Source organism: Lucilia sericata, unplaced genomic scaffold, assembly GCF_015586225.1.
Source record: "Lucilia sericata isolate MDLA Ls3-8-SP2 unplaced genomic scaffold, ASM1558622v1 Contig000134F_arrow, whole genome shotgun sequence".
NCBI lineage: Eukaryota > Metazoa > Arthropoda > Insecta > Diptera > Calliphoridae > Lucilia > Lucilia sericata.
This window is the reverse complement of record NW_023994166.1, coordinates 208,616-236,180: the sequence shown is the minus strand read 5'-3', so window position 1 is coordinate 236,180 and position 27,565 is coordinate 208,616. Positions and strand designations below refer to the sequence as shown.

The 27,565-nt window shown below is 30.5% G+C and overlaps 1 protein-coding gene across 1 annotated transcript in view; it reads left to right on the top strand.

Moving 5' to 3' along the window:
- Positions 1 to 15,103, top strand: part of LOC119601001 (5-hydroxytryptamine receptor 1) — a 170,611-nt gene extending 155,508 nt beyond the window's left edge. The window contains 3 exon segments of the mRNA XM_037951615.1: positions 11,262 to 12,598; positions 12,601 to 13,805; positions 13,807 to 15,103. Of these exon segments, the coding sequence (XP_037807543.1) occupies positions 12,232 to 12,598; positions 12,601 to 13,805; positions 13,807 to 14,229 (1,995 nt within the window). The 5' untranslated portion in view covers positions 11,262 to 12,231 and the 3' untranslated portion in view covers positions 14,230 to 15,103.
- The last annotated feature ends 12,462 nt before the right edge of the window (positions 15,104 to 27,565 follow it).

The window sequence follows — 27,565 nt, the reverse complement described above, 5'->3', positions numbered from 1 at the left end:
TTCTGTTCCACTGTGCTATGTCAAATTAATTAAGAGTAAAACAAAAATAAATTAAATATTATTTGTAAATAAAATTAATCTGTAATTGACACTTAGTGCGAATATATTTTATTTATTAAACAATAGCAACGATATTAAATTTTGACACTAGTGGCAGACATTTTTATATTCCTGTTCATTTATAGAAACAAGAATTTGAATATTTTTAATATGAAATTGTAATTTAAGGTATATTTAATTATATGTATATTTAATTATATTCAAAATAAATTTTATAAAAATAAATAATTACATTTTTTTCTGTGGTATAAATATTTTTTCTGTATTTGCCACTAAACATGAATATCATATTCTGTTAGTTATCGCATATGTTACAAAACCCTAGGATTACTATAAAGGACTTTGTTTGCACTACAAATGTTAAAAACATTTTATATTAAATAAATGCAAAAAGAAGGCAACAAACATTTTCAAGATTAAATTGTTTTCATTAGCTACTGCAATTTGGAAAAAAATAAACTTTTCATTTCAATTAAATTATACAAATTGTTTCACGTAAACGATAGAACGTTAAATTTTTCTGCAAACATTTTAAAAGACTAGAAACATTTACACTTTTTATGCTTAGAACAAGTACTTAGAAATACTATTTTTTCAATGTTTATTAATATTTAATAGTTGAATAAGCTAGGATAAGAGGATGTAAAGTTAATGTCAGAAATCTCATGGCAAGGTATAAGCAAAAATGATGTTTTACAATCACGTAATATTTTTATAACCACTGATAACAGATGGGGTTATATTGATTTTGCTATTCCGTTTGTAACACATCAAAATATTAGTGTATGGCTCACAAAGTACATATAGCCTTGGTCCTCCTTAGATTCTAAGGCAATCTAGCCATGTCCGTCCGTCTGTTGAAAACACTATTGGGTGTGAACAGATGATGCAAGTTGTCAGTCCAGCTAAACTCTGAACAAGTGGCTTTAAAATATCACTATATTGCCCTGGAAAATAAGGGTTTTGCTGCGGAATTTTAGATAGCTAAATTAAAAGTCCACGAAAATATCTTGTGAGACTTGCGAGATATTGGAGGTCAAAGGTTACAAAAATTTGTTTTTAGAGAATATCTCGCTTATTATGCGTCGTATGCATTTTAATGTTATTATAATTTCTATAGAGAATTGAATTTCCTACATTTTGACATTTTTACATTTGAGGAATATTTTCGCACAACATTAGTTGTTTTCGAGCTATAGTGCATTGTTCTTTCATTGCAGTGGCATTTTAAAATCATAATATTTTTAATTTCAATGCAGATAATGTCGCATTTTTTTATTCTAATATTAGCTAAAAGTACATAATTTACTTCTGCTACAACCCTTATCACAGCATCACTCTCTGGCCCGAAATTTTCGATGGGGTCAGAGGTCACAATTATGAATATATTTAAAAAAAAAAAAAAAAATAGTCGACATAATCTACAAAATCAGGAAAATATTTCCACTAAATTTCATTGAAATCAGACTACGACTTCAACTAGCTCTAATATAGACAACCGACTTTAATTTGTTTCCAATATTAATACAAACCACAGTCTTTTGAAATTTCAAAAATTGTTACACAATATTTAAAGGTAAAGTCTGGGGGCAAATTCTGTCATTCGATATCGATCGAAACCTCAATAGAAAAAACTTTATTAGAAATTTCGTTCGCTTTCGAATGCCAGAATTTGGCCCCTGATTTAAATAAAATTTTATGATAATATTACTCTAAATATGTGGATTGTGACCATCGATTTTTTTAAATTCTAATCATAAATATGACCTGTAATACTATCTAAAATTATGGATAGACAGACATTTCAACAGTGTAACAATGTATAAGAATATATTAACTTTTTATGAATAAAGTAAAAATTAGGACAAATTTGTTATTAGTACAATCCATATTAAGTTTTGAAAATATTAGTGCAATGGACAAATAATGCACTATAACTCGAAAACAACTAATGATACTCAAAAATATTCTTCAACCAACATATAGGAAATTCAATTCTCTATAGAAATTATAATAACATTCAAATACGTACGACGCATATTAAGCAAGTTATTCGACAAAAACTAATTTTTGTAACCTTTGACATACTATATCTCGCAAGGCGCACAAGATATTTTGGTGGACTTTTAATAATTTACTAATTATGCTAATGGGAAGCAATGTGCCAGATTGCTCATTTTTTTGCCTAATTTTCCTGGGGTAATAGGGATGATAACATGTTTGAAAGAATAGGCATTGAAACAAAAAATACAATGTCGATTACTATCTCCGGTTGAATCAATATTTTTTTACCCACACACATTAAATCTAACTAACTAACACTATTTGTCAAATTCATGAAAAATTAAGTTCGCTTCTTTGCTTTTATACTCCTCATGTTTACATATTTCGTTCTCATTAACCAACAAGGAAACGTAAATGAATGCTAGAATGTGTAGTTTATTCACCTACAGTATAATTTATTTTAATTGAAATAATTAGCTTCTACTATACACTAGTAATTTAATTCCTGTTTTTTTATTAATTTATTTGCAGTTATATGGTACGAATATTTAAGAGTTTGAATATTGACCTCTTGACTAGAAATTTATACAGTCCTAAAATTAGCTTGTCTTATAAGTATTAGTATTATTTACGTAATATAGTAACTGCGTAGTTATTTTTACTTTAATAAAATTAATTTATATGAAAATTTATACTTCAGATATATATATATATTTTTTTTTTTTTTTTTTTGCTTTTAGCCACAGCTGACTATATATTTAAACAATTTATTTAATAGCCCAAAATATCCTGAATAACGAAAAATATAACATTTCAAATATATACACATATTTTTTTTGTATGTTGCCAAGAATTTATTATAAATAATCCGCTAATGAGCTTACAAAGGTAATTATAAATGTTGAAAAAAAACGAAATAATAAATTAACTGTAATAAAAAGTGACCTTAATGTCTTTCAGTGGCGAATGAAGCGAATAATTTCATTAGCAGTATTTGACATTTACGAATATAAGTCAGGTTAATTTTGGAATAAAATAATTTGTTGATTTAATATTGTTGGTGTGAAATTTGGTATTGGATATGTCTAAATCTATTTTAAATTTGATTACATTAAATGGCAAGTATATATAAAAGCTAAATTTGTTACAAAATATGGAAGAAAAATAACTCTCATTCACTAAATTAATTTTGCAGAAATTAAATTAGCTATAACTTTTTTTATAGAAAATTTTCGACAAATTTTCTTTTAATAGAAAATTTTTGATAATTTTTTAGTAACGTTTTCTTTTTTATGAATTTTCTATTAGATTTCTTCTCTTTTTTATATGAATTTACATAGGTTTTCTATTTCTATTAATTTTCGACAAATTTCCTTTTCTAGAAAAATTTCAATAAAGTAAAAAAAAATTACAAAATTTCCATAAATTTTAAGAAAATTTTCCATAAATTTAATTTTTTTTTTTGTAAATTTTCAATAAATTCTATTTTTGTAGAAACCTGTTGATAAATTATTTTTTTATATAAAATTTTCGATAAATTTAGTTTTTATAGAAATGATCTTTGTATACAATTTTTGATAAATTCTCTATTTGTATAAAAGATTTTAGACAAATTTTCGATAAATTCTTTTTTTATAGAAACTTTTTCATAAATTAAAATGTATTTAAAAAAATCGAGAAATCCTCTTTTTATAAAAATTTTTCGATAAATTAAAATTTTCCAAAAATTATATATTTGTTAGAAAATGATCGATAAATATTCGAAAATAATTTAAAAAATTTTTTAGAGTATTTTTGGTTCAATGATTTTTAATGGGTTTGAGAGGCGTAATTTATTACTTACACAGAAAATTATTTAAAAAATGTTTTTTATATTATTTTGGAATTTATATGATCCTTGTAATGCGCTAAAAGTCGTTTTCAGGACCAAATAACTCCTACAATAATGTTACGGAATTTTTGAGTCCATTTGCAGAAATTTTTTAACATATTGTACTGAGAAAAAAATTTTCAATCACTTGCGACTGAGGACCTTTTCAAAAAAATAGTTTTTATTTTTCTCCTATTTTCATGAATTGGAGCGCACAACAGGCCCGATAGTGGCCTAGGTGTATTTCTTCGGATTTGATGTAGTATACATCCTCCTATCAACCTAACCTAACCTAGATTTCATCGAAGTTCAAAATTCATATTTTTTAGGATTTTTTCAACAAGCATTAAATTTGACTTAGTATATTTTCTAAACTATCTATACGATTTGAATCGTTTTAATCTCTAATTCCATTTTCTTCATTCCATAAGATTGCTGATAGTGTACTCAAAAAAAGTATAAAAATTTCAGAATAGAATAATGAAGGGATTTCAAGTCAATAAACTTTTAGTAAAATAATCCACATCATTTCTATATAAATTTAAAAATTTATAGTTTTTTTTCTTGAAGAGCACAAAAATAAATAAATGATGTGAATTGTTTGGGATCACTTGAGATCCCCCTTGTCCCATTCCGATATATATTTTAAAATTATAATATTTTAAATAAAATAATGTCAAACTACAAGACATAGGCCTTAACTAGGGACTGAAACGATTAAAATCGAAAAAATACCCAACAAAAACATTCATTACCATGTAAAAGGGGTTAAAATTCTATTTACTTACAAGATAGCATTTTAAGTCATTATTTTAGAACGGTGATGTCGTAGACGTATACAACTTCTATATCTTCACGAAGTTGACTTATGAATTCGAAAGTATTTATATAACACATTATTAATAAGATGTTACTAGACTACTTGTGTGTAATCATTGAAAAGTATGTTAACAGGTAAATGGTTGCAATTGCAAGTAATTATCAAAGTTTTTGCTGGGTAATTTAAAAAAATATAGGATGCCAAATTTAATGCTTGTTGAAAAAAATCATAAAGAATTTGAACTTTGAACCTTGATAATATCTAAACCGTAATGAATCTGGAAATTTTGAAGAACTTTAAACACAGTTTTGGAGAACTTTTAATACAAAGAATGTGTGTACCAAGATCCATCAAAATCGAAAAGGGTAGGGTACAAACCTCCATTTTTTTCAGAAATTTTTTACTTTTATAATTTACTTAAAGTTTAATTTAATTAATTTTTAAATGGACAAACTAATCGTGTTAGAGAAAAAAGTTTTCTTTAATATTTCTATAAAATTTAGCGTAACAATTTTCTACTTAATTTTATTTATTCAACGAAAAAATTAAGCAAGTTCTGGGGTCTTAGAAATTTTATTTTTAATGAATTTTCTGCTTTGTGGTTAGATGTTTAAACTTATTAAGTTTTCTTGATTATATTAGTTACACAAGGAGGCAAAAGCGAAGACTAATCATAAAATTTATGATTTGCATGCTATAACTATCCAAATAGTTGTGCTTTACAATAATTGTAGGTTTTATGGTAGTAGAATGTTGATGAAACAAACCCAGCAAAAACTTGGTAATGACTTGTATTTATTAGAGCCCTGCATGAGTAACTCTATTTGCTACACACAATGAGTGACTCATTGCTTTGCACTCAACTCATTGTTTGTTTAGAATAGTATTTTGCAAAGTTTTGTTATACTCAAACGTTGTGAGTACTATCAAGTGAATGTGCAACTACATTCAAATCGAGCGAGTAAACAATTTGTTTATGTTAAAACAATACAAAATAGATTGTTTGAATCGAATGAATCGATTCAAACTTTTTCTTGAATAAATGGTGAAAATTTTGAATGCTGTTAAAACTAGTTCCTGTGGCCCGAATTCGCTGAAATTTGGTAGTCTTGAGTACAATTGATGACAAGATAATATTATGTTCGAATATTCGAAATTAAGTTCGAAAATTCGAAGTTATGTTCGAAAATTTTTTATGCTTTTAAATTATTCTTTGAGTACAAAAAACTAAAAAAAAAATTTTCGAAAATTCGAACTCATGTTCGAAAAAAATTTAAAGCTGATAAAACCAGTTTCCGTGGACCAAATTGGCTGAAATTTGGCAGTGTTAAGTACAGTTGATGACGCTACTATATTATCTTCGACTATTCGAAATTAAGTTCGAAAATTCGAAGTAATATTCAAAAAATCTGTTAATTTGTCGAACTTAAAAATTGTTTTGCTTTCACTCGATTCACTCACTGTATACTACTTGAATTGAATCACACAAACACTCTCATTACTTGTTTCGTTTGAATTGAGTATTGACTAACATTCCTTATTTTCAAATATACTATTCATTTCATTCATAAAACAATGAGTGAGTCAAACACAGTGTTTGAAAAAAATCAAATGTTTTAATTTATTATTTAAGTCACTCATGCAGGGCTCTAGTATTTATAGAGTTTTTAACTGCCGATTTGTAATGAGTAAATTTGTTGTATGCGAATGCCAATGAGTAGGTAACGAGAAATATTTTTAATAGATTTTTGTCACATTACTATTCAATGTAAGTTTTTGCTGGGAATGTATAAAGGAACAGTTGCAAAATAATACCTTTCAGAGAATAGAGCTAGTCATTTTTGACTCATAAAAATACTAATTATTATGATCTACCGTTACACAATTGGGCCTAACAATTTATAGAATTGCGTAGGAAAAATATCAGAATTTAGCAAAAATGATTATAATCTGGGATGCTCTTCCTCCTCCTATAAAATAACTTAAGTTTACAAGTGTGTTTAGTTATTTCCGCACAGCTAAATATAACATTTTCACTTATTTTCATCAGTAAATTAAATTTTTCTTAATATTTCAGCCAAAAATTGTATCTAAAAAACATACAGTTGTATTGACTTTATATTTTTAGCATTTTTAATGTCAATATAATTTTCCTCAAAATGTCAATTTTATTTTCATGAATGTAACCAGGGCAAATGACAAAAAAACGTAAAACATCTCTCAACACAAACAATATATTGACATATTAAAATATATGTAAGAAGAGATATGAGATATATTTTAGATCAAGGTTAAATTTTGAATTTAGATAGGAAATGTAATAAAGATTAAAATTACAAAAATAAAATTGTGCTAAATGTTCTTTTTTTTCTGAAGTATAAACCTTAAAAACAGATGGGGTTGCTTTAAGAGAAAATTTAGCTTTACTTTACTACCTTAAGTTAAAATATGATGATAGTCTTCTCGTTTTTAAACATTCCCTACAATTTAGGTTATATTATCTTAATGGAATATATTTTTGTATGTATGTAAATGTAATAATATTTTTTCTTACGTTCTGCATAAATTATTTAAATGAATATAAAAGAAAACTGTACTCTTTTCGTAATATACAAAATAAAACATTATTTTCTGTTGTATACAACAAGTAAAATTTCAATCAACATTTATTTTTAGTTTTTAAACATTAACAACATTTTACTTATTTTCTTTTATCTTTTCTATGCTTTTTTTATAAGAATTTATACATTTGTTTTTTTGTTGAAAAATTATTATAATTTAAAACTTTTTCTTAGTCTTATATTAATGTGAATACTTGAAATTTTTCGTTTATATTTCGCGCCTGGTAAATGAATAAGTAGTTTTTTTTTCTGAAACTGTTCACTGTTTCCGAAGTGTTGTTTGAATTCTATAGACGTACGATAACGTTAAGTATCTATATGAAAATTTTGTGCGAAACTGGGCGAACAAGAAATAGTGGGCGTGTCATCTCCCATATAAAGTTAATACCTAATTAGTATATCCGGGAAAATATAAAAGTAAGAGTTTTGTACGACAAACGTCAGTATGAATTATTTGGACAAAAATTGGTACACTAGCAATAGTGGAAGTGGCACCTACCACACAAAGAAAATATTAAATTAGCATATCTGAGAACAGTTAGTTAGTGAACTGGGCGTGGAACCCATCACCAAAGTTATTTAGTTACTTAGTTAGTTAGTTAGTTAGTTAGATTAGTTAGTTAGTTAGTTAGTTAGTTAGTTAGTTAGTTAGTTAGTTAGTTAGTTAGTTAGTTAGTTAGTTTAGTTAGTTAGTTAGTTAGTTAGTTAGTTAGTTTAGTTAGTTAGTTAGTTCGTTAGTTAGTTAGTTAGTTAGTTCGTTAGTTCGTTAGTTACGTTAGTTAGTTCGTTCGTTCGTTCGTTAGTTCGTTAGTTCGTTAAGTTCGTTTTTTCGTTCGTTCGTTCGTTAGTTAGTTCGTTTCGTTCGGTCGTTCGTTCGTTCGTTCGTTCGTTCGTTCGTTCGTTAGTTCGTTCGTTCGTTTCGTTCGTTCGTTTCGTTCGTTCGTTCGTTCGTTCGTTCGTTCGTTCGTCGTTCGTTCGTTCGTTAGTTCGTTCGTTCGTTCGTTCGTTAGTTTCGTTCGTTCGTTCGTTCGGTCGTTCGTTCGTTCGTTCGTTCGTTCGTTCGTTCGTTCGTTCGTTCGTTGGTCGTTCGTTCGTTCGTTCGTCGTTCTTTCGTTTCTTTCGTTCGTTCGTTCGTTCGTTCGTTCGTTCGTTCGTTCGTTCGTTCGTTCGTTCGTTCGTTCTCGTTCGTTTCGTTCGTTCGTTCGTTCGTTCGTCGTTCGTTCGTTCGTTCGTTCGTTCGTTCGTTCGTTCGTTCGTTCGTTCGTTCGTTTATTCGTTCGTTCGTTCGTTCGTTCGTTCGTCGTTCGTTCGTTCGTTCGTTCGTTTCGTTCGTTCGTTCGTTCGTTCGTTCGTCGTTCGTTCGGTCGTTCGTTCGTTCTTCGTTAGGTTTCGTTCGTTCGTTCGTTCGTTCGTTCGTTCGTTCGTTCGTTCGTTCGTTCTTTCGTTCGTTCGTTCGTTTCGTTCGTTCGTGTCGTTCGTTCGTTCGTTCGTTCGTAGTCGTTCGTAGTTCGTTCGTTCGTTCGTTGTGCGTTCGTTCCTTCGTTCGTTCGTTCGTTCGTTCGTTCGTTCGTTAGTTCGTTCGTTTCGTTCGTTCGTTCTTTCGTTCGTTCGTTCGTTCGTTCGTTCTCGTTCGTTCGTTCGTTCGTTCGTTCGTTCGTTTCGTTCGTTCGTTCGTTCGTTCGTTCGTTTCGTTCGTTCGTTCGTTCGTTCGTTCGTTTCGTTCGTTCGTTCGTTCGTTCGTTCGTTCGTTCGTTGTTCGTTCGTTCTTTCGTTCGTTAGTTCGTTCGTTCGTTCGTTCGTTCGTTCGTTCGTTTCGTTCGTTCGTTCGTTCGTTCGTTCGTTCGTTCGTTCGTTCGTTCGTTCGTTCGTTCGTTCGTTCGTTCGTTCGTTTCGTTCGTTCGTTCGTTCGTTCGTTCGTTCGTTCGTTCGTTAGTTCGTTCGTTCTTCGTTACGTTCGTTCGTTCGTTCGTTTCGTTCGTTCGTTCGTTCGTTCGTTCGTTCGTTCGTTCGTTCGTTCGTTCGTTCGTTCGTTCGTTCGTTCGTTCGTTCGTTCGTTCGTTCGTCGTTCGTTCGTTCGTTTCGTTCGTTCGTTCGTTCGTTCGTTCGTTCGTTCGTTCGTTCGTTCGTTCGTTTCGTTCTTCGTTCGTTCGTTCGTTCGTTCGTTCGTTCGTTCGTTCGTTCGTTCGTTCGTTCGTTCGTTTCGTTCGTTCGTTTCGTTCGTTCGTTCGTTTCGTTCGTTCGTTCGTTTCGTTCGTTCTTTCGTTCGTTCGTTCGTTCGTTCGTTCGTTCGTTCGTTCGTTCGTTTCGTCGTTCGTTCGTTCGTTCGTTCGTTCGTTCGTTCGTTCGTTTCGTTCGTTTCGTTCGTTCGTTCGTTCGTTCGTTCGTTCGTTCGTTCGTTCGTTCGTCGTTCGTTCGTTCTTCTTCGTTCGTTTTCGTTCGTCGTTCGTTCGTTCGTATCGTTCGTTCGTTCGTTCGTTCGTTCGTTCGTTTCGTTCGTTCGTTCGTTCTTTCGTTCGTTAGTTAGTTCGTTCGTTAGTTCGTTCTGTTCGTTCGTTCTTTCGTTCGTTCGTTCGTTCGTTCAGTTCGTTCGTTAGTTCGTTCGTTCGTTCGTTCGTTTCGTTCGTTCGTTCGGTGCCGGTTCGTTCGTAGTTCGTTCGTTAGTTCGTTTCGTTCGTTCGTTCGTTCGTTCGTTCTTCGTTCGTTCGTTCGTTCGTTCGTTCGTTCGTTTCGTTCGTTCGTTCGTTCGTTCGTTCGTTCGTTCGTTCGTTCGTTCGTTCGTTCGTTTCGTTCGTTCGTTCGTTTCTTTCGTTAGTTCGTTCGTTCGTTCGTTCGTTCGTTCGTTCGTTCGTTCGTTCGTTCGTTTCGTTCGTTCGTTCGTTCGTTCGTTTCGTTCGTTCGTTCGTTCGTTCGTTCGTTCGTTTCGTTCGTTCGTTCGTTCGTTCGTTCGTTCGTTCGTTCGTTCGTTCGTTCGTTCTTGTTCGTTTCGTTCGTCGTTCGTTCGTTCGTTCGTTCGTTCGTTCGTTCGTTCGTTTCGTTTCGTTTCGTTTTCGTTCGTTCGTTCGTTCGTTCGTTCGTTCGTTTCGTTCGTTCGTTCGTTCGTTCGTTCGTTCGTTCGTTCGTTCGTTCGTTCTCGTTCGTTCGTTCGTTCTTCGTTCGTTCGTTTCGTTTCGTTCGTTTCGTTCGTTCGTTCGTTCGTTCGTTCGTTCGTTCGTTCGTTTTCTTCTTCCTTTCCCCCTTTGCCTTCGCTGTCCCCTTTTCTCCTCCTCGTTCCCTGACCTCCTTGCCCTTTTTCCCACCCGGAAATTTCTTCTTCTCACATCCCTCCATTTTTCCTCCATTTTGCAAGTTTTTATTCCCTACAAACGAATGCCTCGCATTCTGTCTACTTTATTTCAGAACCAAATTATCACTTTGAATTCTGATTCGAAAATTTGATTTTAGAGCAAAAAAATTAATTTTGAGTAGAAAATTATTTTTTTATTAGAAAATTTAACGGAATTTTCCTTTGAATATTGAATTTATATTAGAAATTTACATTTTAATTGAAAACTTAATTTTTACTTAGACAATTTTGATTCATATTGGAATTAAATTTTCGTTACAAAATTAAATTGCCAAAATAATTATTATTTATTAAAAAACAATGCTCTTGTTTAATAGAATACAAAAAATTATAACTTTTAATAAAACAAATTAGAAGTTTCTTAAATAAATTAAACTTTGTATTAGACAGGCACATTTGATGAATTACAAGACTCGAGAACAAGTTTTGATAATTATCTAAGAATAACTACATTAAATATACATCATAATGCCATTTTATCAAACAAACTTTTCAAAAATAACAAAAAATAATAACCTATAATTTCTCTTTGTTTCTTTACAGAATTTGGACAATCAATCTAGAGTTTCCATTTAGCGGTTTCAAAATACACGGAACAAGATTTTCATAAAACTAAATAGATAAGAAAACGAAAAATTTTACGAAATGATTACAACACAAAACTAAAAAAAGGAAAAAAAACTGAAACGTATTATAAGGTAACCTGATAAGCCAACCAAGGCAGCAGCAAAGAAGTAAAAAAAGAAAGAAAGAATAAAGTAACAACAATATTAAAGATAAAAAGTAAATGACAAGCATTGAATGAATGTATGAATGAAAATGTCAAACTAGAGCAAAAGAAACTAAGAAGTGGAACATGATAAATGAATGACATGACATGATTGAATGAATAGAAATAGAATATTGAGGTTGGAAATAACAAAACCACTCAGACACACACTCATATGTGACGATAAAAGACAAACAAGACTAAAATAAAGAGTCACTCAAACGCACATCAAACTCAAACTATTACGCCTAACACCTACACTTATACACGTTTACAAAAAGGAAAAGGAAATACGAAACTGGAACAATGTCAGCTATTTAGAACATAATACAAATATAAAAGACACATGCAAATACAAATAGGCCTAGAACTTTTTTCCAAATAGGCCATTAAAGCAAAGTAAGTTGTTTATGAAACTTAGTCTATTTTTATTGCAAACCAAATAAATGGATTTGTATAAAGGCAGTGAAGTAAAAAATTTAAAAAGAAAACTTAAAGAGTCATTAACTTTATGCTGGAGAACGGTTTATACGAATCGAACCTTTGACAAAGGAATGAAGGGAGCTTAAACTATAGACAAATATATTAAAATTAGAAATCAATTTAACTTTAATATATAAAATCAATTAAGTAGAACTCATATAATCAAAAAGGTTAAAGGGCTTCGAAACATTATCACCAACCCTTCCCAATAAACCCCCAAAAATTTCCTCAGCACATTTTTTGGCACAATAAACATTTTATATGGATTCGTTAGTTGAAAACGAGTTGAACAAAAGCTTAAAGTTTTCTTCTTTGCACGCTTCTGGCGTGTTTAATACTACAACTATCACAACTACCAACACTATTACTTCAAAAGCTACTAACGCTATCAACACTTATGCCAACAACATTAACTCCTTCACTTCAAATGCTGTTAGAAATTTCAGTTTCAATACAAATCATCGCCAGCCAACTGCGGTTCTACTGCGAAAGATCTCACAAAAAATTAAACATTGCATGTTGACAATTGTTCGTTTTTTGTTTTATATTTTTTTGATTTTAACCCTGACAGATGGTTTCAATTTGGGCACAGTATTGGCATTAAATGACATAAAATCCAAACCAGATTTTTAAATATTTCAACAGCATCATCGTCATCGCTGCTGACAGCATTATCGTCTGCTCAACTGCCAGTAGAAGCTCTGATTTTGGAAGCCAATACAAATTTAGAGGTAAACAGAAATTTTAGCAACAACAAAACAAAAGCAAACAATGGAGGCTTTAACAACAGCACATACCACCACAAAAACGGCAGCAGCGAGAATATCATGTTTAATACAGACACAACAGCAGTGCATGGGTCAATGTTTAGCAACAGCATCACCTCTACCCTTTCATCACTGTCACTATCATCAAAACAACCATTGCCACCAGCAGCATCCTCTTCATCATCATATCTACACAATGACAACTTGTCATCGACTGTCGTCTACTCACCTACAACTGCAATATTTGAGCCTGCCTCACCATCTGCTTCGTCGGAAACAACTGCTGAATTTTCCATGCCCGCCGTCCACACTGTACTCGTTAGCATTGTTTTGCTCTTTGTCATTTTGGGCACCATTGTCGGCAATGTTTTGGTCTGCATTGCTGTATGTATGGTACGTAAATTACGTCGTCCCTGTAATTATTTGCTGGTTTCTTTGGCTTTATCTGATCTTTGTGTGGCCGTTTTAGTCATGCCGATGGCGTTGCTCTACGAAGTATTGGAGAAGTGGAATTTTGGCCCAGTTTTATGTGACATCTGGGTATCGTTTGATGTCCTGTGTTGTACAGCATCCATATTAAATCTGTGCGCCATTTCAGTCGACCGTTACTTGGCCATAACGAAACCTCTGGAGTACGGTGTCAAGCGTACACCACGACGCATGATGTTGTGCGTAGCCTTAGTTTGGCTGGCTGCCGCATGTATATCATTACCACCGTTACTCATACTAGGCAATGAACATGAAGACGAGCATGGAAATCCAATGTGTTCCGTTTGCCAAAATTTTGCATATCAAATTTATGCAACGTTAGGTTCCTTTTACATACCATTGGCCGTAATGTTGTTTGTGTATTATCAGATATTTAGGGCAGCACGACGTATTGTATTGGAGGAGAAGAGAGCACAGACGCATTTACAGCATGCCCTCAATGGAACCGGTTCACCGCCTGGTCACACCGATTTGGGTGGCAATGGTCAACAACGTCACAGTAGTTATGGCAATACTTCTCTTAATTACTCCACCTGTGGTGGTCTTTCTGCCAGTCAGGCTGGTGGCGGTGGAGGCGGTTTCCGGTTCGAGTGGTCTATTGGGTTCGCCCCACCAAAAGAAGTTACGCTTTCAATTGGCTAAAGAGAAGAAGGCCTCTACTACGTTGGGCATTATTATGTCTGCCTTTACTATATGCTGGCTGCCATTTTTTATTTTAGCTCTTATACGTCCATTTGTGGAAAACGAAACCACTCATGTGCCACAGTCATTATCTTCATTGTTCCTATGGCTGGGTTATGCCAACTCATTGCTCAATCCCATCATCTATGCCACTCTAAATCGTGACTTCCGTAAACCATTTCAAGAAATTCTCTACTTCCGTTGTTCTAGTCTTAATACCATGATGCGTGAAAACTACTATCAGGATCAGTATGGTGAACCACCCTCGCAGCGTGTTATGTTGGGCGATGAAAGACATGGTGCCCGGGAAAGTTTTCTCTGAAATTAGGCATTATAAAGGGTCAAGGTTTTGGCGGGTCGAGTTCCACAGGGTTTAAATCCTTAAGCCCTTTATATTCCTAATTAAATAATTGCATACAAAACTTAAGCACATCTTAACACGTTAAAGAATTCCAAAGATATACTACATTAAGTTGGTTAAGGTGGTAATTAAATAGTAGTTTTAATTTCATAACACCACCATCCAAAGCACTACATTTACTACTATGAGTGATGATTTTTTTTATTATTTAATTTAATAATTAGTTAATAGTTTAAGTTACCAAAAGCAAAGCAACATCAATTTAAATCTTTAAAAGTATTTTAATTACACTGTTTAAGAAAACTACAAAAATTAAAAGGAAAACGACAAAACAAAATCCTATAATTTAAATAATTAAGAATTAAACATACTCTCAATGTAATATACATAAACATACATATAAATTAATTAAATTATAAACAAATGTAATAGAGCCCTAATGGCAAAAAATAAATATAAAATTCATTTAGAAACTGTAGTTAAAACTAATTTTTAAGATGGAAATGACAAAAAGAAAATCCATAATGGAAAATTATACTGTTACTGTTATAAACAATTAAGTCTAACATTTTGCTGAAAAAATTTTAGTTAGTTCTTATGTTAAATAGAGAACAATTTATATATGATTTTGTTTATAGTATTTTCAAGAAGTATTAGATAACAATAGAAGAAGTGTAAGTGAATGTGTTCTTTGAATTAATCTAAAGCTTAAACTAACACAGGCCAACGAAATAAAGCTTTGTGAAAACTTTTAAAACTAAACTGACAAGGGTATATATAAGTTTGTCACTCCGTTTATAATTTCCACAATATAACTTTCCGACCCTATAAAGTATATATTTTGTTGATCCTTATAGATAGCGAAGTCGATTAAGCCAAGTCGGTCTGTCTGTTGAAATCAATTTTCTGAAGACCTCAGATATCTTCGGTATCCAAATCTTCAACAATTCTGTAAGACATGCTTTCAAGAAGTGTTCTGTTAAAAATCAGCACAAGCGGTCCATAAAGAGAGACTAGCTCTGAAAATTTTCTTAACAAATTGTAAATAAGAGCATAACAACAACGAGATAAAGCAGTAATATGTTGGTAATACAGCTTATATTTGTTTGAGAATAGTAATACAGTGGATAGGTACAACAGTTAATTTTTCTTTCTTTTGCACAACAGTAAAGAATAAAGCCTGTTTTTTTAAAGATTTTAACAAAAAATTATTTTCTCCAAAATCCTTAAAATTTAAATCACAGGTACCGCTAATATGTGAGTGATGTCAACCTAAGTTCTATACTAACTTATTCCCCTCATTATTGTCCATGGAGATTATCTTAAAATTTTAAAATTTGTTTAACAAAATTACTAAAAGTTTAAAACTAGAGTTTTGAAACTGTCGTCTGCGACAGTCCTATTTGTCCTATTGCGTCTATACCCTAAATACGCTTTACGTTATCGAGTGAGGATAAAAACTCACATTTAAATTAATAAGAATATATTTAATGTAATGACAAGTGGTTATTACAATTCCCAAAATTTGTTAATTTTTTTTTTATATTTCTCATTTAAGTGTTTTGTGACACTAAATGATCGGAGGAATTTGTTATAACTTTTACAATTTTTAACCGATTTTTTGTTGTTTTTATCTTATTGCATAAAAATTCCTATTATTTGCTGCTAAAATGCATAAAGATTTAATGCCAACATTTTTGTAAAAATCGTTTTCGTGCCACCATTTAACATGGTTCTATCGCGATAAAATTTTCCAATCTTCCAAATGTTAGCTGGGATGCTTGTGTCCCAAATATAAATTTCTGTAATTTACAGAAGTTGCGAATAGTCTCTACCTCTAAACATGTACATTAAATTGGTCATCATGGTGTTTAGAATATGATGATTTTCAAAATTATTTTTTATCATATTTCAAGCAGTTGGAAGATCTAAAATTGTTTCTTATATAATTGTTTTTGTTTTGTAACGGAACATCAATAATTAGACTTAGTTAGTTAGTTAGTTTGAAAAGAGGATGTACATATATACATCAAATCCGAAGAAATACACCTAGGCGTCTATTGGGCCTGCTGTGCGCTCCTTAACCAGTGCCTCAGGTGGGAATCGAACCCACCACCTCCGGTCTACCAGATTAAAACACTAACCACTAACCTAACGGAGGCCACATAATTAGACTTAAAAATGGCTCAAAAATAATTCGTAACTATACTCAAAAATGAGTCGAAACTGATTAGAAAATGGGTCATAAAAGACTCTTTTATGCTAAACAATTTTATGTAGCCTAAAATTAAATGATATAATTCTCATTTCGTTTATAAAATTAAACGTATAAGTATTAAAGTTTTTGTAGTATTTATAAAGTAGATTTTCTGTTATAATAATTTTCTGTGTTAAATGATCTTCTACGGAAGATAGTTTGGCGACTAATAACTAAACTAAGTCCAAATAATTCTAATTAATGATTAAAAAACAGATTTAATTGAAAAGCAATAACAAAATGTATAGCAATCATAAATAGATAGAATAGCTCCAGGTGTTCGAAATATGATTGCTTAAAAATTTATTTTGTAATTATATTACGCGCCGTCGGAGGATCAAAAACTGTTTTCTGTATTATTGTATTTATCTGTAACAGACATTAAAATTACTCAAAAAAGACTCCAAAATGACTAAAATATGATTCGAAAATTACTCTAAAAAGACCAGCAATTTGACTCATTAATGACTCCAAAAATATTTAAAAATTAGTAGAACTGATCAGATGTGGTGCTCCTAAAATACTCTTTTAGGGTACCATTTGCTCTCTTTTTCTCTATTAGGGTATAATTTTCTCCCGACGAAAGTATCTTTTATGATCAGAAAATCAGCGCATATATGATCACTTTAATTGTGCAGAAAAGTCATATATGACTCGAATATGATCAAAAATTTCAAAAAATTTTACCTGGGATACAGTCAGAATGACTGAAACATGAAAATGTGGAAAATTGGTGGGTGATAAGACTTTTTATTTCCATATTCGGAATCAGCACACCAAATAACACTGAGATTAGTGAAAATTATTTAAAACGTTTTCATCGTTGACCTGTGCAGATTAAAGAGTTTTAAGCTTTTATACAGATATCCGGAATAATTCACGGAACCATTCAAATATTTAATATTTTGCATAAAATCGAAGTACATAATTTGTAAAAAAAATTCTTTAAAAATAATTAATTTTATACATAAACTTTTCCATAAAAATACAAAATTTTTCATATAAAATATAAAATTTATAATTTTAATTATATTTTCATACTTCTTAAAATCACTTAATACTTCTTTTTTCATAAATTATATTTACAATATATTTTTATAAAATTTTCTACCTTGTAATTATTAGTTTCATAAAATCCAAACAAATAAAACCATGATATACAGACTAAGTCATATTAAATAATTTGTTAAATATAAATTTCATTAGCTATTTATTTATTAAAAAACTATTGAAGCAATTATTTTATTTTTTATTTAAATATCTTTTTATAAAAACTTTAAACTAAAATGTTCTCATATTAAGTTTAACCAAAAAAAAACAGTCACGTCTCTCTGTGATAAAAAATATTAAAAATTAATATTAATTTTTACATAACTAAATAAATAAAATATTATTAAATTATATGTAAAATATGTTGAAAATCCTAAAATTGTAAAAAATCTATGTTAATTTATGGAAAAAAAAACCTTAGCAATTAAAACTAAAAATAGAAAACATGTGTAAAAATAAACATTCAAAATAACTTTATAAAATCCAGAAATATCATAACTAAATCAAAATAAAATAGCTAAAAAAAAACTTGTTATAATTTCAATGAAATAACTTTTTGTTGCAGTTTTTAAATAACTATTGGAATTGAATACATTTTTGTAAACTTTTTTATTAATAATTCTGAAAAAATTGAATAACTTCATATAACTTTTCATTAAGTTTTAAAATATTTAGTATGTTTATTTTTATTTCAATTTATTAGATATTTAATAATAATTACAGAAATAAAATAAAAATACTAGCACACACTCAAAAAAAAAAAACTCAAGTAGTTGTGTATGTATAAATTATTAGTCATACATACAAAATTATAAATTACAAACGAAATACATACATACTTACATACATATAATTCAGAAAACACTGAAATCAAAAAAAAATAGTAAACCAACCAATGAAAAAATACTAACTACAAAACACACTTCTTCCTAAAATAGAAATTCTATACCAAAAAAATATAAAAACTAAAAAATAAATATAAAACTACTTTTAATGATGATGTTTATTTTTAAGTAAACCATAATGAAAAACTTAAAAAAATATATATAAAAAAAACACTAAAAAAACAACCATCATTCTATTGTATTGATGTTGAGTTAAGAACAAAGGAATTACATGAACATTTAAAAATGAATGATGAAATAAAATTAAAAAAAATATAAAAAAAAAGAATACAATAAATGGTATAATTATTAAAAAAATACTTAAGCATTTCATTTATTTTATGGCTTTTCCTGCAGGGTAAGTAGTAAAGGTCTTCTTTGTTAGTCTAAACTATACCACTATAGACTAAGAATTCATTTCATGATGTCCGTCCATACCTTCTTTGGTTATTCAGGGACGACTGTATTTTAGACACAATAGCTGTTTCAATCATCCTAAAAATTTGTTTAATAAGGTCAAATTTCATTTCCATTATTTGTGCAGTAAATGACTGTTGAGGGAATCTAATTTCCTACATTTTGTTTGCAGACAATTTTGCACAACATTAGTAGTTTTCGAGTTATAGTGCACTATTTTTTCATTGCAATGGTATTTTCAAATCTGAATATTTTAACGCCGATAGAGATTAAGTCACATTTATTCTTTCTAAATTTAGCTAAACATTCATATATATAATTAATATCTTTTACACAACCCGTTATCACAGCATCACTCCTTTGCCCATAGAGCAATGTCTTCGGTCACAATTATGAATATAATTTAAGAAAAATTTGTGGGATAATCTGCAAAATCAGTAATATATTTCCAACAAATTTCATTGAAATCTGACTACGGTTTCAACTGGCGCACGGTGGTAAAGAAATAAAAACGAGGGAACTAATTCTGTGACTTCTAAACGGTTTGTCCGATTCTAATGAAATTTCACAAAGAAAGAGAAAGTGTTTAGGTTTTGAATTTGGACCTGATGGGTCTACCAGAGGCGTAGTCAGAGTTCCGCAAAGTAGGACACCTCTATCATATTTCTTCGTTATAGAATCTCCTCTTCGAGCACTATAAAAAACCTCTAGCTATCAATTATCTCTTATAGCTTAGAAGATATTCGCATTTTAAAATTAAATTTTCAACGTTTTTACCGACATTACTTCAGTTTTTTCATATCAGAGGGTTCTTTTATTCGCTTAAAAAGAAATTTATTACTTTTTATTTTAAATTTTGTACTTTGAGTTAACTAAAAGATTTCTAAAAAAAATTATAAAGAATAAATAAGAAAACTAACTTTACATACTTTATTCTAGATGGAAAAAAATGTCAAACATTTTGACATCGAGGGGATCTGTATTCCAAAAACTCCTGTTATTTATCTAAAATTCCTATTTAGGGTCAAAATAGGCATAGTAAACCCAATTTAGATGGCCCAATATGTTCTTAATTAGTATTAGTAAAGGGTTTCGTAACCCCACGCTTGGTATGGATATAACGGGCAAAAATCTAAAAAAAATCTATTTTTGTGATTTCTCAAAACTTTTTTGGAAATTGAGGGATTCGTGATAACAAAGTCTATCTATACGTAGTTAGTTAGTTAGTTAGTTAGTTAGTTAGTCAGTTAGTTAGTTAGTTGAGTTAGTTAGTTATTAGTTAGTTAGTTAGTTAGTTAGTTTAGTTAGTTAGTTAGTTTCGTTAGTTAGTTAGTTCTTAGTTAGTTAGTTAGTTAGTTAGTTCGTTACGTTAGTTATTCGTTAGTTCGTTCGTTAGTTCGTTCGTTCGTTAGTTCGTTAGTTCGTTCGTTCGTTGTTCGTTCGTTTCGTTGTTCGTTTTCGTTTTCGTTCGTTCGTTCGTTCTTCGTTCGTTCGTTTCGTTCGTAGTTCGTTCGTTTCGTTCGTTGTTCGTTCGTTCGTTCGTTCGTTCGTTCGTTTCGTTCGTTCGTCGTTCGTTCGTTCGTTTTCGTTCGTTCGTTCTTCTTCGTTCGTTCGTTCGTTCGTTCGTTCGTTCGTTCGTTCTTTCTTCGTTCGTTCGTTTCGTTCGTTCGTTCGTTCGTTCGTTCGTTCGTTCGTTCGTTCGTTCGTTCGTTCGTTCGTTCGTTCTTCGTTCGTTCGTTCGTTCGTTCGTTCGTTCGTTCGTTCGTTCGTTCGTTCGTTCGTTCGTTCGTTCGTTCGTTCGTTCGTTCGTTCGTTCGTTCGTTCGTTCGTTCGTTTCGTTCGTTCGTTCGTTCGTTCGTTCGTTTCTTCGTTCTTCGTTCGTTCGTTCGTTCGTTTCGTTCGTTCGTTCGTTCGTTCGTTCGTTCGTTCGTTCGTTCGTTCGTTCGTTCTTCGTTTCGTTCGTTCGTTCTTCGTTCGTTCGTTCGTTCGTTTCGTTCGTTCGTTCGTTCGTTCGTTCTTCGTTCGTTCGTTCGTTCGTTCGTTCGTTCGTTGTTCTTTCGTTTCGTTCCCCCCGTGCCTCCGGTGGGCCTCGCCCCCCCCTCCTCCGTTCTCCCCGCCTCGCCCCCCTCCCCCTCCCCTACTCGGCCCCGTCCCTCCGTTTTTTTTCCAAATTTCCCTGTTTATCATCTTTTTGTCAAAATTCAACAAAAAACTATTTTTGCCACATGTTTTGAAAAAGTCTTCTATGAATTTCTGAATTAATAAAAACTTTATGAATTTATGAAAAGTAGACTTAATTTCCAATCCATTGATATATAAAACGTCTACTTTGTCCTATTCACGTGTAAAAGATTTAACACTACATGGTGAAATTGCAAAATTTAGACAGCAAAATTTAAATAACACGTATACGCCACCTATCCAACACAATGATGGAATGCACGTACCTTTGGACTCAGTCATGATTTTTAAAACAATTTTTCAATTGTTTGATATATCTATAAATTTCTTGTTAAAAATTATGACAAAGTTGTTATCAGTGGAATCTATATTAATATATGAAAATATTAGTGTAATGGAAAAATAATGCACTATAGCTCGGAAACAACTAATGCAAAAATAGTCATCAACTCAAATGTAGGAAATTTAATCATTATAAGCCAGGTATTTTCAGAAAACTGATTTTTATAAAATTTGATGCCTTAGCGCTTAGCATACATGGGATTTATGATTTAGCTATCTAAAATTCCCCAGTTTGCTCATTTTGTTGAGAAATTTTCTTGGGGTATACATTCAAAATAAAATACATATTACGGTCTCTTTGATGAAATCAATTTATAGTCAATTTATACTAAGATGATATTTCGGTAATATAAGATCGAGGAAAAGTAGTCGAAAAAATGAGCAAATTTAAGATAGCTAAATAAAAAATTTGCTCAGGGCTTCGTTTTGAGGTCCAATTATGGGATTAAAAGTCATCATTGATCAAGTGGTCATTAAACGAGATGTTGGAAGACAAATTTAATAAAAGTCTCTCAAGTTCAATATTGTCAAATGTACGGAAATTTAAATTTGTTATATTTGTGGAAAATTTCAACTATATAGGTCTTTCCGTACGGACTCTATGGTGCTTTCAACAGACAGACAGACGGACAGACATGGCTAGATCGTCTTAAAAATCAGTAATGTTATGGTTGGTATAAAAAAAACAATTCAGATTATTATATTCGGCTATATCGAATCATTTATGACCACCACCATAACTTGTAACTCCCTTCAGCCTTCTAGTTCATTCCGTTTCGGCTCAATCGTTCCCCCAGTATAACAAGATTGACTTCGAAGCCTAATACGGACTAAAATGTGTATAAAGTATGATGGCGGGTATAAAAAATTCTGATATACATATCTTCCAAAAATTATGACATTTTATTTCAAACCTAAATTATTTACGTTATGAAACCCAAGCAACACGTTTTTATTACAAAAATTACATACATTAATTTTTATGTGCATGCCGTTAAAAATATAATAAATGTGTATAAAATAAAGAAGAAAAATCACAATATCAATTAATTTCTTTTTTGTGTTTAAGAAAATATACACACACACACATCTCATTAATATTAACTACATATCATGTAAGCAATCTTCAAGTAAATGGAAAGGAGCAGTATTCAATTGATTGTTGTTAAATGAGCAGATATGTATATAATAAAATTTTGATATTTTTAAGAATATTAAAGAAAAAATCCAGAATTACGGTTGGTAACAAATTATGAATACCTTACATCCCTAGAGATTTCTGTGAGAATAATTAATATGAAGTATTCTGTATGAACTCCAATTTAGCAGATACTATTTTACACTATAAAAGATTAATTAGTATACTTTTGAAATTAACATATTTTAAATTCAAAGAAAATAGAAATATGAATAAGGTATGAAGTTATAATTTTCACTAAATTGAAAGAAAATTCTTAAATTTTGAGCATAATAAGTAACCTCAAGCAGTTTCACATAAACTACAACAATAACTTTACTATCAACTGTAACAAATACTCCAATAAACCCATTATACCTTTTTAACACATTGACGTACAGTTTTTCGATCGGAAATGAATATACACACATACACATATAAAAAGTGTAAGAACGGCAGTAAAAGTAACAGCAGAAAGTTGTTAAACCAACACATTTTGCATATAAAATAAGGAAAAAAAGAAAATAAGCGAAGGATATAAAAGAATATGCGGGTAAAAAATAAAAGAAGAAAAAAAAAAAGTTTTTGTTTTTCGAAAGGAAACACAGATTGATGATGATACTGCTGCTTGTTGTCTTTGCCGCTGGTGGTTAAGAAACAATACAACAATATTATGTTAAAAGATGGAAGCAAAATAATGGCGAAATTTAACGGAAGCCATTGACATGTGAAAGTAAAAATGTTTAAAGATGATGTGTGTGCCAGTTTGTATATCTATGTGTGTCAGTGTGGCATTTTAAGTGCAAAATAACGCCTACTCAACATAAACGTAAACAACATGGTTTACATTTCCGTTTCCCGTTTTAACAAGCATTTTGTTTTTATTTATCAGTTTTTTTGCCTTTTAATTTACCTTATTTCCATTTGTGCATTAAACGCATAATTTCAGTTAACATTTTTAATAAATTTTATATAAAACCAGTAAGATATTAAAGAACACCATACACCACGTTTGAACATGTTTAAAGAGATTTTCGAATGTTAACCTATGAAGAAGTTTGGGTCAATTAGGGACAGACTTCGATTGCGTGCTTTATGTTGTTGTGACTGTTATTTGCAATCAGAGTGAATTTTGAAAGAAAGAATTCATAAATAATTTGTTTAAAAAAAATATAGAAAAAAATTACAACAAAACCAAAATGCCCAACTTTGACTAACTCTAACTCCGAAAAATTTATGTGTGACATACTATGAAATAGTAGTTCTAACCTTGTAGCAAATTTCATCCAAATCGTTTTTTTTAAGTTGGATCACTTGACACGAAACCGAACAGATATCAATCAAGGAAATCTGCGTAAGTATTTGTATGGGAAATTATTGAAAATCGTGTACAGAATACCAATCAAGCAAGTCTGTGTAAGTATTTGTATGGGAAATTAATCGAAATAGTGAACAAAAACTAAGTCCTTATCAACAGCAAACAAAGGACAGCACAATAGGACCGATAGGGGCCTCGATGGATATCTGCAAACAAACAAACTAATTAACAAACTAATTAATTAATTAATTACTAACTAACTAACTACTAACTAACTAACTACTACTACTAACTATAACTAACTAACTAACTAACTAACTAACTACTAACTAACCTAACTAACTAACTAACTAACTAACTAACTAACTAACTAACTAACTAACTAACTAACTAACTAACTAACTAACTAACTACTAACTAACTAACTAACTAACTAACTAACTAACTAACTAACTAACTAACTAACTAACTAACTAACTAACTAACTAACTAACTAACTAACTAACTAACTAACTAACTAACTAACTAACTAACTAACTAACTAACTAACTAACTAACTAACTAACTAACTAACTAACTAACTAACTAACTAACTAACTAACTAACTAACTAACTAACTAACTAACTAACTAACTAACTAACTAACTAACTAACTAACTAACTAACTAACTAACTAACTACTAACTAACTAACTAACTAACTAACTAACTAACTAACTAACTAACTAACTAACTAACTAACTAACTAACTAACTAACTAACTAACTAACTAACTAACTAACTAACTAACTAACTAACTAACTAACTAACTAACTAACTAACTAACTAACTAACTAACTAACTAACTAACTAACTAACTAACGAACTAACTAACTAACTAACTAACTAACTAACTAACTAACTAACTAACTAACTAACTAACTAACTAACTTAACTAACTAACTAACTAACTAACTAACTAACTAACTAACTAACTAACTAACTAACTAACTAACTAACTAACTAACTAACTAACTTACTTACTTACTAACTAGCTAATAAATAACTAACTAATACACAACATACATAATAAATCTCTGCCCAGTTTGTACATTATTAAAAGCGTGATATCGTCCAAAGGATTGTTTAGACAACGTGATCTTAAAACTTTCACAATAACAATTTCATGCAAAAATAAAAAACCGCAATTATGTATTATTTCTACTAGATAATAAATTATAGAAGTATTTTTCAAAATCATAACAAAGTTCACACATACTATACAAAACAGTGTTAAATCGTTAAAAACAACACATGCATTCTAAATCTCTAAATGTTCTCCTAAATTTTTAAAAATTTTCCCAGGAGAAAATTCACTGTTTATTTAAATTTGACTTGTTGAAATTATTATAAAAAAAAAATACATTTCCTCCCAAAGACTCACACATATAAGTATACTGTGTTAAAAATATCTAAAATTAATTTTTGTTTCCTACAGCAAGCTAACCATCACCAGCAAATACGTTGTTGTATCTATTCTATACAGATGCATACATAAACATTACATCCCTGTAAAGGAAATACAATAAAGGAAAACATTTTACAGAGTATATACATACAAACGTATGAATCGTATCATAACGTTGTCCATACAACGACTGGATTCTGTTGTATCATCCTTTGATAATCCTACTTTGCATATATTTCCAAAACATTTGATATCAGTTTCTGTCTTATTACCTTAGGTATTCTACAATGTGGGTCATACTTATGTATCATCTACAGACTCCTATACCAATAAGTACTACAATAACTTTAGTATTCATTCATATGTATATGTATGTACATGAAGAACAAAAGACGAAGTGTTTCAATTTGTTTGTATGTCTGGTGCAAGTTACTAAGTGCTTGAATTGGAATAGGTGTATGTATGCGAATGTATTTTCGAATAATGAGAAACGTGGCAATGCCATAGGAATTTTTTGCGGTTATGCGACCAATGTTGTTGGTATTTTTATAACAACACTTGACACAAGTGATGGTATACGAATATACGTACATTAGGACGGTTCATAAAATAGACATGTCTTCGATGAGTTAAATTTTTTCAGTCATAGGTGAAAATTTCCATTAAAATCATCTTCCATCATAATTAGAGTTGAGATGATCATTCAAAGGCGTTGGGATGATCATTGAAGTGCGAGGTTACTAAAAATAAGTTGTGTCTAAATTTTTCATCCAGCGGATAAATGCGACGTATCTACGTTATATGACTGATATTTTTTTAATAAAAAGTTAAGTTAACTAGTAAATTTCAACTATAAGAATTTTTCGGAAATTGTGGGATTTTCGACAACAATATGTGCATAGTAAAATTTTCTCAAAATTCGGTCACTTCAGTAATTCGAACCAACAGTTGAACGTATATATTATAAATATAAATATATTATAAATTTATAATATGTGAAACCCTAATGTAATGTATATATATACTACATCTTAATACACCATATATAGTACACGCGAATCTGAACGCACTCATCAGGTACTTTTGCTCAAATCATACACTACTTTATGTTTCATTTATGAATAGCATCCTTACACCGTTTTTCAACAAGCTAAAATGTACCTACATATATACATACATATGTGTATATTTATTATTTTTTACCTTTTGTACAATAGTTAATGAAAATACGGTTAGCACTTTTTTGACTTGAAGTTAAAAATTATTTTGATTACTGTGGATTTTTTTGAAATTTTGCACTTGCGAATAGGGAAAACTGTTGAGCAAGAAAGTAACATACATATCTTATACATATTTACTAGCTAACTGCAAAAGTACACGTAACAAAATGCTAAGCATATATAACATATCAAATAAAATAAAGATTCTCTCACCTTTTGTAATTTGTTATACAGAAAATTTTAAAATATTTTTTTTATGTGTAGTAACCATACTATCTATAAATACATAAGTATATGTAGTTTTTACCATAAATTCATAACTTTTGCTGACATTGGAATTTTTGTTCATTTTAGTCTACTTTGTATAGGAAAATAACAACTAGTAATACTTTAACTTATACTACCAATATTAATACGGCAAAATATGAGGTCCTTTATATACACACTCACATAAGTTTATCTATATTATGGTGCCCCATCTAATCTCCATAAAATGAATATAATTTTTATAAATAAGCGATCAACTTTAAATAAAATATACATTTTACACATATACAATATTCAAGCTAACTTAGAAGCAAAGGTTAAATAATACCTTTAGTTAGGGTATCTGTACATATACACTAACTTATAATGTAAATATTTATGGTTGTACTTTTCTTCTTGGCATTTGCATGCCATTTTAGGGCATAGGCCAGCTTTAAGTTGTTCGTGTTGTTGTTATGTGTAAAACAATTTTTGGTAATCGATTTTTAGTCGTTCATTGAATGCTTCAATGAGTTGCTCAATCAAGAAAGGTGTTACTCTCATTTAGCAGTGATTGAAATCATAATCAATTGATTAAATTTTTAGGATTTATTTTTATCTTTACTTGAATACGTAAGTAGCAAAAGGAAATGAGATGAATTTATTTTCACAATTATGGGATTATTAAGAAGGGTATCTGAAAAAACAGTGTTGCCAGGTGTAAGGAAAAAGAAACGTGGGAATTAATCAAAAGCTAAT